At 41.0% G+C, this 12,636-nt stretch overlaps 1 protein-coding gene across 4 annotated transcripts in view; it reads left to right on the top strand.

The window, feature by feature from the left end:
* cgnl1 (cingulin-like 1) overlaps nucleotides 1–12,636 on the top strand; it is a 33,084-nt gene that overhangs the window by 4,014 nt on the left and 16,434 nt on the right. For 3 of the 4 annotated variants that reach the window (XM_061743687.1, XM_061743661.1, XM_061743671.1), the window contains exons 2-8: nucleotides 1,949–3,615; nucleotides 3,808–3,902; nucleotides 5,609–5,714; nucleotides 5,884–5,985; nucleotides 6,546–6,682; nucleotides 8,875–9,013; nucleotides 9,645–9,857. In XM_061743687.1, coding sequence (XP_061599671.1) covers nucleotides 1,999–3,615; nucleotides 3,808–3,902; nucleotides 5,609–5,714; nucleotides 5,884–5,985; nucleotides 6,546–6,682; nucleotides 8,875–9,013; nucleotides 9,645–9,857 — 2,409 coding nt within the window. In that variant the 5' untranslated portion in view covers nucleotides 1,949–1,998. The remainder of the gene's footprint in view (nucleotides 1–1,948; nucleotides 3,616–3,807; nucleotides 3,903–5,608; nucleotides 5,715–5,883; nucleotides 5,986–6,545; nucleotides 6,683–8,874; nucleotides 9,014–9,644; nucleotides 9,858–12,636) is intronic. The other variant, XM_061743680.1, reaches the window with a different exon arrangement.

Here is a 12,636-nt window from a genome sequence, read left to right as displayed (position 1 = left end):
ATGTCTGAAACGCATCATACCCTGATATTTACATGCTGTTCATATCAGTGCTCCAAGCTCGTCCAAATTAGACACCAGCGGCCTTAGATTTCCCATGAAGGTTGAGGGGAGGAATATGTTTACAACCATGATGGGTCCTCTTCAATTTATCTGGGATTTCAAGTCTCAGTCTGGTTATTTGTTGGGACTTTTGAAAGCTCAATTTGCTGTTTTAGCATGTATGTATCTCCTCCATTGTCAAGGTTACTCATTATGATGGGAAAAAAATGCTAGAAGTACCAGCAGAAATACCTCAAGCAAGGCAGTATTCAAACCTCCATGAAAATTATATCTCATAAATCTGTGTTCCCAAAGAGAAAAGAAAAACACGATTTTCAGCAACAAACAAAGATATGTACAGGGTGACTGTACTAAGCAGTCACAGTGTAACTCACTGACTTATGACAAGCAAATGGTGCTGAATCATCTTATACCGCGCAAAGAGTTCCCAACAGTGTTTTTTTCTTCAGTTTTTATGGCTGATAAAACCCAAAATCTACAGTTTTATGAAATAAATTGTCACCCAAGGCGGAGAGAGTGCAGAACTATTCTATTTATTAATTGTTTAACCACTGTTTCTAACTTTCAACTACCCAATACCATCGGGTATTTATGTTACTTCCCTTTTCCCCGAGCCAGTCGTAACAGGTTGCTATTCATAAAGTGATCCATCATTAGAAAGGAAAAAGTTGGGTGCAGTTCCGGCTAAACACTCCACTTCTTTCTGGCTAATCTTTTCAAGTGTGTGTGTGTGTGTGTGTGTGTGTGTGGTGGGGGTTGAGGGAAGAGCTAAACCAATATCTGCTTTTGGTTAAACTAGCACACTCGGTACCAAAAAATGAGTGCACATTACATGCTGTCCCAGTGATAACTACCTTGATATCATCAAGTACATTGTTTTGATTCATTTGCTCTCTATCAGCCGCCATAGGCGAAGACAATGAATAATGGAAAATCTGTCTGTGTTGTCAGAGTGAATGTCCTCTTATCAGCAAATACTAAATGAGGCTGTATTTTTCTAAACAGCCCATCACTTGTCAGTTGGTCTGTCTTGACCTATCTTATGCTAATGTGACACATCCTGCTTTTGCCATTGTCAGTCTTATCAAAGTCCTTCCTCCAGGCCCATCTTGTCTCATCTTGGTATTGTAGCGGTGGGTTTAATGGGGCACTGTCTAAAAAAGCAAACAGGAACATGTTGAAATCTCATTGTTCAGTGAAACACATGGTGGTTCCCGAAGGGCTTGTTTTCAATCGCTTTCAAGGCGTACATTTATTTGAAAAACACAAGGAAGAAAGAGAAAGATACTTTAATATTTATTGAAAATGGCTTTTTGTTACCTAGCTAAAAAATATGTAACTGAACCTGTTTTTTTAATTCATGTGGAGTTGCCTTGCACCAGCAGCCCTCTATTAAACCCTCAATGTGTAATTTGCAAGGAGCAATGCTATTACTGTATGTAAGCGCAAACATTCAGCTGTTATTCTCTGGTCTAACGCGCATGTTGAAGTATTATCTTGTTTCTAATTTTTACTTAACATGTAGCCTGTGTTTGTTATTATGCATGACCAGCAACTGTGTAATGTCATATTTACTCTTTACACTTTTTTTAAGGCTATTTTAAACAGTACCCGGTAATTTTTGCGGTTTAATAAGAATGTAGCCAATGTTGAGTCACATTTTCAGAGATACTATGGTTTCTAAGATGTTGCTGGAAAGAGAGCTTTTTCATTGGAGAGATAAAGAATATAAAAAGCGAAAAGAATTGAATATAGAAAGTAGAAACTGAAAGTGCAGCAACGGCTCTGCTGTTTCATTACTGGCTGAGTGAGGAACTTTAGTTGTTATTGATTTATGTAGTATCTCATCTCTGGCTAATCCAACCTGTCTTAATCTATGTTTGCATAGGTGAGCCACCTGATCCAGGGAGAGGGATTTATTTTCCTTCCACATTCCTGATGGAGTCCTACAGAGTGACTGGCATTCCTAACACTGGACCTCAGCGGGGATACACTCAGCCTTCCCGTCCTTCCAGGCCCCACAGTAATGGAGCTGGCACATATGGTCTCAGCATCCGAGTCCAGGGAATAGATGGTCACCCCTATGTGGTTCTTAACAACCAGGAAAGGGGTCCTCAGTCATATATCGATGGGTACAATGACACAGAAGGCTCCTTTATTGAAAACTACCAGGATTATGATTTCAGAGGTGACAATGAAGCTCGATCCAACAGCCCGTTTATGGAATACAGGACGCAGAAGATGATGCCTCACACTAGTCCTCAAAATGGTGTTAGTGAATCACAAGGAAAAAAAACGCCTCCGCTTCTGAACTTTCAGAAGCATCCTGAGATCCTCCAACCATATGATCCAGAGACCAACTCCCTAAACCTTGGAAGTCATAACAGCTGTCCTTCAAGGCCTCTACCTCAGGTTAAGACTGGAAACCAGAGCCAGAGTTCTCCCAAATCTGATATACATGTCCCCTCTAAAGGAAAGTCAGATCCAGTCCAACAAGAGAAAACACAGCCTCCATCCCAGAGCCTGAAGACCAATGACCCTGAGACAGCTTTTCCAAAGCCAAAGTCTCAGTTTGAGTATTTGCCTCAAGCCCAGCTGGCTCAGTCTAAGACCAGGCCGCAATCACAACCGGCTCAGCCACAGTGCAAGCCTTTTCTTACCGGCTTAAATCAGGTTCAGTCTAAGCCAAGCTCTAAAACTCAACCAATGCCTGCAGTCCATCGCTCTTCTCCTGTGTCAAGTCCCTCCAGCGATCAGAATGTAACATGCAGATCCCCCAGCTCTATGAGCAGTGCCAACTCCAGTCTTGAGCGTACCCGTCGTGAGCCTGACGTCCTTCCTTTACGTAGAACTGATTCCAGTGGGCCAGTTCTTCAGTCTTCCTCCCGCTCCCGTCGCGGTTCTTCACCGTCCACCCCTAAGGCTCAGGTGGATGATCAAATGGAAGCTCTCTATGCAGACACCATAAACCGCCACGAAAATCGTCGCTACATCCCCTTCCACCCTGGTTCCGGCAGAGACATTGACACGGGCTCTATTCCTGGTGTTGATCAGCTCATTGAGAAGTTTGATGGAAAAGATGCCAGCCAGCCGCGCAGGGGCAGGGCAGGGCGCAGGAACAGGATCAATCCAGAGGACAGGAAGCGTTCACGCAGTGTGGACAGTGCCTTCGGTCTGAGAAATGATTCTAGTTACATGGAAGAGTTTAGCCGCTCTCGTGGCACATCGATGGAGCATGTCCTGCGGCCCTCACAGCTCCGACTTCAGAAAACAGCCAGCGGGCAGGAGTCCGGGCTTGTTGATGTAGATGGAAGTGCTCACCCTGGGGTGTCATCTCGTGTAAGCAGTGCACCTGGCTCTCCCCTGAACACCATCTCCAAAGGTGTTGGCTCAATACAGGGTTACAAAAAGCCACAGTCCTCCGCATCATTACCTTTGAAAAGTAAAGCAGCTGCAGAAAATGCCTCATCTACTGGAGGGACATCATTGTCAACATCACTATCGAGGTCTTCTTCCACCACGGACAAGAAGCCTGGTGCTGGGACAGATGTCCAGGTAAAAATTCAAAAATGTGTGCTGTCACAGTATAATTTAATGATTTATTTGTTTTAACTTGTGTCATAATTGAGTTTTATATTTTGTAAAGTGTGATAGTTGTGTAAAGAGTCCTCCTTAGAAAAGGCCAAGTTTTTAGTTTGACCTTTTTAATTTGATTAAACCCTTCCACTCATTTCCTGTCATATCCAGGCGACACCCGATCTCCTGAAAGGTCAGCAGGACCTTTCACAACAAACACACGAAGAGACAGCAAAACAGATTTTATTTAATTACCTCAAGGATGGGTGAGTTGTCCGAAATACTACCTATATTCATAAAATGTGGCCAAACTGTTGTGGAAATGTTTAACTGGTGAGGTATATTATATTGTTCATAAACACCAAAACTCAACATGTTGGATTAGAAGGTAATCCATCTTGAAGGAAGAGACTGTTCTGTGTAGGCACGTTTGTTTGTTTTATCTGAACCGGACTGTTTCTGATAAAAAGTAGAGGAATGTGGGCTTCTTACCCTCCCATCCAGTCTGAGGGATCCATTTGTCTGGAAATTGTTTTCTTGCAAAATCCCACTTTCCCACTCTCCCTTTTTTGTGATTGAGTGTGAAATAATTTGAAAAACACTAACTTTGCATTTTGTAATCAGATATCATGGCTTGTTCAGGGGAGGCATGATGGGATAAAAAGTTCAGTTCAGGTTTTGAAGATGCTTAGAATAAAGGCTTTTGCATGTTTTACTATATTTTATTATGGCAAGTTATTGCAATGCAAAAAGTATATTTGAAACAATTAAGCCAATCAATTGAATACAGGTTTTAACATATATCTTACAAGGTCGTATTTAGTTTATTCCAGATCACTTTCATCAAGGCCTAAAACCAAACTACACGGTCATATTGACAGAGTGGGATTCAAAATTTGTGTGGGTTCATCCCAGAATAATTATTCTTGCATCTTCTAGTGCCAGCAGACCTTTATGAGTCAGAAACCAGCAGTTTTTTTTTGTCAGCTGACTTATAATAACTTAACTTTATTTGATGTATTGTTTGCTCTGGCAAAAAATGATAGATTATGCGTGCTTCTAAAAAGATTGATGTTACATTCCAGAAAAACAAATGTTTAAGACATCCAGCAGCTGCATATTTATTCTTGGCTTTAACTTTTATAAATATACAGGTTACTGACGTTGTTGTGGATGTTGAAAACTGCGGTATTGTAGAAAGAGAACAGGAAACTGCTAGGGTGTGTCGAGCCACAGGTCAGGAGTCACGGGACAAAGGAGAGGAAACACAGATGGAAGTGCAGGGGCTGAAACTGAACTACATTCCCAAGGCTTAGAAGACAAACATTCACCACCAGGGGTTATAAAGGTTTAATGAAAATCATGTGCTTATGAAGAGTTAAGCGGAGGTCTGGGGGAGTTTGGCACTATGACAGCCTTGAAATTTATTGAGATATGCAAGCTGTCTTGTAAATGTGGTGTAAATCTTGCTTTGCTGATTCTGATTCGGCACTTGAACTGAAAGATTAATTGGTCACATATGAATAAAAAAGATTTTTAGCAATCCTTTGGCAGACTCAGATATAGACATGGTTTAACAAAGTCAGACCTTTTTTTCAAACTCAGAAGAAAATACACTTCTCTTACAAATGTATATTGTCCACTAAACAGAACAAAGGGTTGGCTTGTTATTTTGTAAAAATCTTTAAACTGTGGTATAAGATTGTAAATGTGTGAATGGGTTGCTATGTGGTCAAATCAGCAAGGGCAGAACGTCTATGTTTATATTCAAGCGTAATTAAGCTGTTTTTGCTGTGAGGTGACAGATCAAAGCAGTATGATCCTTCTTGACCCCTGCTAAGCCAGGAATGATCTACTTTATTCCAAGAACAATCTGGATTTACTACCTGATTGATCAAAAAAAACTTGGAAAGGTTTTTGTAACCCTCTTAACCATAATGTCACCATTTTGTGTGTTTGCATGTTTTCACAGAAGCAATGACAATGACGAAACAACAAAAAGAAAGGTCAACCTTGTCTTTGAGAAGATACAGACATTGAAATCCCGAGCCACAGCAACTGCACAAGGGGACAACAAAGTGAGCTGCTGTTGCATTGCTGTATTTGTTCACACAGTGATGCATATGTGTGCTATGACAGCTATGCGTCTAAAAGACACCCTTAGCACTAGTTGTCCTTCAATAAATTAGTGAGACATGCTTGTCAATAAGATACAACTAACTCTAAATGTCTTTCTCCCTCTCTCAGTCCCCAGAAACTGCTGCACAGACCAAAGCTCTGCAGGAGCAAAATGCTGCACTGGAGAAAGAGACCCTTGATCTGAAGAAACAGCTGGAAGATAGAACAATGGTAAAAATATCCTAAACTGCAGATCTGTTTATGTTGACATGTAAGTTCATTGTTGAACTTCTAAAGAATATCCTTTATCGAAGCTTTACTTGTCAAAAGCTTAAATGGATCATTGTTCAACTAAAGGTCATTTTGAAGTAGAGTTGGCAACGCTAAATACTTATTCAGTACATATTCACAGACAAACATTAGAACAAACGAGTTCCTCCCACTTAAAACCATAATTCTGTTGTTTCACAAGCAAGTAGGTATTCAAGTCACAACTGTTTGCTTTGTGTGTTTGTGTTGAAAGTTATCCAAGTGTCGGAAAGGTATTTACTCTGAGGTGCAAGCGTTTTAAGATAAGACCACATCGTGTGCCTCTTCCATGCTGCCCTTTAAATACATGTCCATGATGTCCATTTCTTTTCTTGGATTATTTTAGCACAAGAAAAACAATCATAAAAATGACCACATCTTATTTTAGTTTTTGTCTTTTTAAAACTGTTGGTATGATTTATGTGCCAAATGTATCAATGTTGAAATGTCCAAAATAACAAATGCTGTTTTTCTACAATCAGAGGAATCAGGGTGAAAAAAAGGCTGCTGCAGATTTGAGAGAATTGGAGCAGGAGCTGCAGCGAAGCATGGAGGAGTGTAGGATTCTGAAAGAAAAACTTGCCAAAACCGAGTCTGACCTCCAGACCACAGTTGAAGAGTGAGTACCGAGTTATAGCGCGGGAGAAGTCCATAATGATTAATGAATAGTTAAGCTTTTGTGTGTTGTTTAGCCAGTGTTGGTGTTTTAAGTAGATCTCTCTCTTAAGGCTGAAATATGGTTCTGCGTCACACCAACGCAGAGCACACGCCGCAGCCGTGACGCCGTGCTGAATCCTTCGGACTTCTCCGTCTCTCCATTTGGTCGCGGTGCAGTACCCCCCGCGGCCACTAGTTAGCGATCTTTTTCTGAATGGTTTATCCGACTTTTTCCGGTCACAGTAAATCAAAAAAATAAGGACAACTATTGTGCAAAAAACAAAAACAAAAATAATCACACATAAACGAAGAAAAGAGCCCTGGAAGTTCACTACTGATTCAAACCGGAAATGCGTTGCTTCCAAGCGAACCAATCACAGCCCTCTCGGTCTGCGTGTGGTCTGCGTCTCCTCGACGCGTAGTTACAATTTTCGGGAGGTGCGCGTCAGTGACGGCGCAGGTGACGGCGTGTCCTCTGCGTCGATCCAAACCACACGCCGTAGGCACGGCGTCATTTTGACGCAGAAGCATAATTCAGCCTTTAGTTATATTGTGCGCTCCAATAAACACAACTGGAAACTGGTGAAGGTTGTTTTTGGCCTCTTTGGTAAAGCTCCTTATTTCAACTGAAACGATACAGAACATTTAAAAGTAGTATTTAAAGAATAGTTAAACATCTGAGGACGAACCCGTTTTATTTTTTTCATGTTGCATAGTACACTAAGGGCCTGATTTACTAAGATCCTAAATAAAGAGTACTAAATTGCGTGTGCACTGAAAAAGTTTGCACGTGTTGTTGTGTGTTTTGCGGGTGATCAACTAAGAATGCTTGCGCAATTGATAACAGGTGCGAACCGCAGTATTTAAATGAGGTGTTGCGTGTCTTACGGTTTGCGCCATGGAGAGTCTGGATGGAAAGCAGGATAGTCGCAAGCGCAAAATGAAATTGGAGTTAGAGATATTAGCGGAAGAGGCAAATAAACACATTCATGAACTACAGCAAAGACATTTAAACGTTACCAAAAGAAACGCAATATGGGAGAAAATCTGCGATAGAATAAATGCAGTTGGTAAGACAAAAAGAACGACAGATGAGGTTAAAAGAAGGTGGCAAGATATAAGGCGAAGAACTAAAGAAAAAGTGGCCTTTAATAAAACTTGTGCAACCATTTTTAAAATAGCATGCAGCAGAATAAAGACTCTCTCTCTGCGTATTCTTTGATTTTGGCGATGTCGCCTCCTTGCCACAATAACAGCAGCCATCGGTGCGTAATGCTGGGCAGATTAGCACCTTCCTTTCGAACGTATTAAATACAGACGCAATCACAATCCCCGCAATAACTTTCAGGCTTGGTAAATCTCATTGCGTGTGGTAAATTAACCTATTTGCATTTTCCCCTCCCAGTATTTAGCGCTTTCTGGCGGGTACGCCCCATATTGATTATTCATCAGGGCAAAAGTACTAAATGAACAGCGTGTGTGAGAGGCGCAGTCCTCTTTGCACGCTGTTAGTAGATCAGCTTGCACATTGGTTTGCGGGTGATGTTTGTTTGCACACGTTTTTACGCACGCAAACCTTTAGTAAATCAGGCCCTAAGTGTTATTGGTCGCCAATTAAATTTTTACTTTTTACAATTTTTTCTTTTTTATTATTTTTAATTATTTTTTACTCACTTTCTTTCTACATTTCTGCTTCTTAAATGTCTTAGAAAAGGCAGTTTTGACCAGTTTGGAGTCTCGTGCCGACATCATTTGAAACTATTCACCAAATTTTTCGCTTGGGAGCTTAGCTTAGCAATGTTCCTGATGCGAATAGAGGGAGCTTTCTGTGATGGAAAATAATGATCTTTGTTTGGACCTGAATCAGGGATGTTGCTCTTGGAATTCATTGAAACTATTCAGCTACCAAATAAATACAGACTAGATGTTCTGCCCAAGTCTACCTGGCTGTGTGAAGATTTCCAAGGTGTTTTATTACCCTTACCCTTTTCATTTATTTGCAGATTAGGTATTGATTTTTCACCACTGAGGTATTTGATGTAACCTCTGTACCTCTCTCAGTGCTTATATATAATGATATACAGGCAAATGTTAGCCTACATACGACAAAAAGAGGGTGTATACTGTGTTGTGACAAGTCGTGTGCTTTGTCAGGCTTTTCCAGGTGAAGATGGAGAGAGAGCAGTACCAGACAGAGATCAGAGACCTGCAGGATCAGCTGTCAGAGATGCATGATGAGCTTGACTCAGCCAAGAGGTCAGCCGCTGATGGAGAGAAAAACATCATCACGGCGGTAAGCCATAGTGGTTATTGATGCAGAAATCAGTATCCTGTACATAAAAGAAAATAATATGGAAAACAGAAGCGTAGTGCTGTTTTTGTATTGCATTTAAAGGGGACCTATTATGAAAAACACGTTTTTTCTTGCTTTAACATATATAAAGTGGTCTCCTCTCAGCCTGCCAACTCAGAGAAGGAGGAAAGCAACCAAATTCTGCAGTGTCTGTACAGCCGCCCGGATGAGCCATCCAGTGTGATGTGGCTTCTACGAGCCGTTCAGATTCTGCTCCTGTCGTGACGTAACGACAGGAGGGATGCGTGAAACCACAACTAACATAGCCCACTCAGAATCCCACATAGAGATGGAGGTTAGAAACGGGGAAGATAAAGACATGGCTTAGAGACTGAATTTCTAATTTATTTAGCAAAAACAATCAAAAGCTTGTTTTTAAGACATTCAAGGCCTGTTTAAAATAGGTATTAGATGCCATAATAGGTCCCCTTTAAGGAAATCAAGTGTGTTTTGATAAAGACCAAAGATGAGAGCAAATGTTAGGGTTTCGGCCACCTTGGCAGATAAAATCCTTTTTGTCTCTGTTCATCCTAAATGGAGATTGTTACCAGACCGTATCAATTTTCCTCAGGACATTATGCAACTGAAAGTGGAGATGCAAGAAGTTCTCATTGCTAAGGAGGATCAGGAGGAATTGCTGAGGAAGCGAGAAAGAGAGCTAACAGCTCTGAAAGGAGCCCTGAAGGAGGAAGTGGCCGCTCACGATCAGGAGGTGGACAAGATGAAAGAGCAATATGAAAATGAAATAAGCCGGCTGCAGACATCTTTGGAGGAGTCCAAGCAGGTAATCAGCCTCCTATTTGATTTCCCTCCTTTCCTCCCTAACCTTTCCTCCTGTTTGTGTTCCCCTCCTCCTCATTTCCTTTACAGCCCCCCTCCCCCATTCCAGGAACATCCCCTATCACAGAGCAGTGGTGAGATAAGCATGTCATTAGGGGAATTGTAATCATGTGCTTGCAAGTTCTGTAACATGTTCATCATCTGAGACTGTTGCACCGCTTCAAAAGGATATTATGAAGACATTTTTTTCTAATTTTGCAGTGTTGCCACAAAGTATCAAAGTACTTGGACACTGGTTATCAAATGGGCAGGATATAGTTTATCCAGAGGGAATTTGGTTATTGATGTCAGTATGATGAGGATTTACACAAAAAAAAAAAGGAAGCAGAGAGCTAATTTTATTGTCAGTCTTCGTTTTATGGTACTACTTTTCCTCAATACATGTAAATGAATCATAGTTTTGAAAACATTTGATATTCCAGTTGAAGTTTTATCACATGCTGAAGAAGAATTAGGTTGCTGACTTTAATTAATACTTTATCTTATAGTTGTATGTTCACAGATCATTGCAAATGGGAAGAGGTTTAACATCTAATGTTGTGATCTAATGGTGATGTGATTGCACTGTCCATTCAAAGTGGATTGACACACAATGAGTTGAGCTACAACATAGCAAACTAGTAAAATTAACTAATGACTTTATTGGTAAAATGTTTGTAGTTAGCTGAATGTGGAAGGCTTTTCTTTTCTCTGTTTGTTCCTATATAGATATAAACCTTTTTAGAGATATGTTTGATATTTAAATTAATAGATTAATTTTCCCATGAAATCATTGAAAAAATAATTGGAAAACGTTGTCAAAGCAGAGAGGAGTCGCCAGCTGTGGCTTGAAAAAGCCACAGCTAAGACTGGATCAGCCCCAGTCATCATGTGACTCACATGTGTCCTGTTTGTCTCAAAGTGTGGAAATTGTCCTTGTTCTTGTCTTCCTGTTGGCCAGGTGGGGGCCTACAGCAAAGCTTTGCAGCAGAGGTCTAGGACTACTTTTTCTTTTGTTTAACAGAGTAACAGCTCCCCTGAGGGGCGACGTCTTCGGGGGTTTACCGTCAGTGCTTTGTAAACACCTGGCAAGATAAAGTCATTGTTTGTTTCTCTTTTGAGATATAAAGAGTTCTCACTCATTGGAACTTTTCGTCTGGCCTTGGAATAATGTTTTGTTTTTAAGCAGACTTTTCTGGTTCGGTGTACTGTGGCCTGTTTCTTATTATGCAAAAAGACCAAACTTTTATTATTGCTCACATTTCTATTTGTGTAGGAATTTCAGACATGGAGGGAAACTGTCAGAAGTACATGTGTTTATTTTTCTGTCCCGTCTCCAACCAGAGTGCTGCCTTCCTCTCCGCGTCTCTCTTTCTGTTGACCAGAACTGCGCATGTGGGCGAGAATGCTGGAAAGTGGAGCGCTAAATTTCCCTGTATACTAGTTAATTGCAGTGGCGAGCCATCCCTAATCTAATGAGTTGCTGTTCCTGAATGGCGTTGTGTCCGTTCTTTCTTCCGTGCTCTGAAAAGTGGGGGTGATTGTGAACCTCAGTCAATAATGAATGATGAGTTTGTTTCGCACAATAATAGCAGCGGGGGTTGGGACATGCTGAATAAGTGGGTCAGTATGCTGTAGGGAAGAGGGTGCAAGGCTGACCCCCATGAAAGGAGTTTAGGGCCTGTTTTGTGTCTTAACTTGAAAGCTGCATTGTGTTTTTGATGAGCGGAAATCTGTGGAATTTTTTTTATCTGGGTTGAAAAAAATATTGGTTATACTAATCAGACTTTATCTAAAATTGCAGAGTATTTCTTTGCATATGTTCTGTAACACTTTCAAAGACATCTGCTAATCTCAGAATGGGTTTAAAGTTTGAAGTCTGGATGTTGTGCTAGTATGTGAAAAATGTGGAAGGATGAGGTGCAGTTAGAAGAGAGGAGGTTTGCAGGAATGTTGGGGTCAGACTGGAGAATGTGCACCCAGTAGACCTCCTTATTTACTCAGCTCCAGCTCTGTTACAGTGTTCCCACCCTGACCTATGGGAGAGGCTGAAATCTTTTCATTTTTGCCTCTTCAGGGTGCAGTCATTGCATCCCCATCTCTACAGTCCTCCAGATTCTCAGTGTTAGATGCTTTAATAGGTCTGAGCACTTCCTAAGTTTAAAGATGGAGACTTTGTGCTTATCACATCCTTTCCAGTTCTTGTCATGTTTTACCTACAAATGTAAGCCTCGGGGTCTTATCATGCTCTGATCTGTAACCCCAATCTCAAATGCTGTGTTGTTTTCATTTCCTAGCTTCACAGTTTCCAGACAAGACTCCACAGTATCCCAAACGTACCCGAATGCAGTTCATTTTCTCAACCATTCTTGTTTTATATCCCAACCTGGGTCTCCACAAACCTTTACCATTGTTGAGCTAAAGTCTCACCGTCTGATCATCACATTTGTGCAGCACCAAGAAGACTTCCCCCCTCAGGCTTGTTTTGAAAGTAAAGGACTTCAGCACAAGTCTGCTTATTTGATGATAGCACTATATTTTCTGCCGTAGCTTTGGGAGCTGATTTTCCAGGTGACAGGGAAGTGGAGGAACGTGACGCAGTACAACGAGTTAGGAAGAAAAATGATCATCTTGACACCAACAGCAAAGATGGCAGGGATTTATGTGTTTATCCATGCTGAAATATTACTTCTTCTGTAGACCTTCAAATAGCCATACTTATTACTTTGTAGACTGATTGCTTT

Source organism: Cololabis saira, chromosome 2 (genome assembly GCF_033807715.1).
Source record: "Cololabis saira isolate AMF1-May2022 chromosome 2, fColSai1.1, whole genome shotgun sequence".
NCBI lineage: Eukaryota > Metazoa > Chordata > Actinopteri > Beloniformes > Belonidae > Cololabis > Cololabis saira.
The sequence above is the reverse complement of the archived record's forward strand: the minus strand, read 5'-3'. Positions and strand labels throughout refer to the sequence as shown.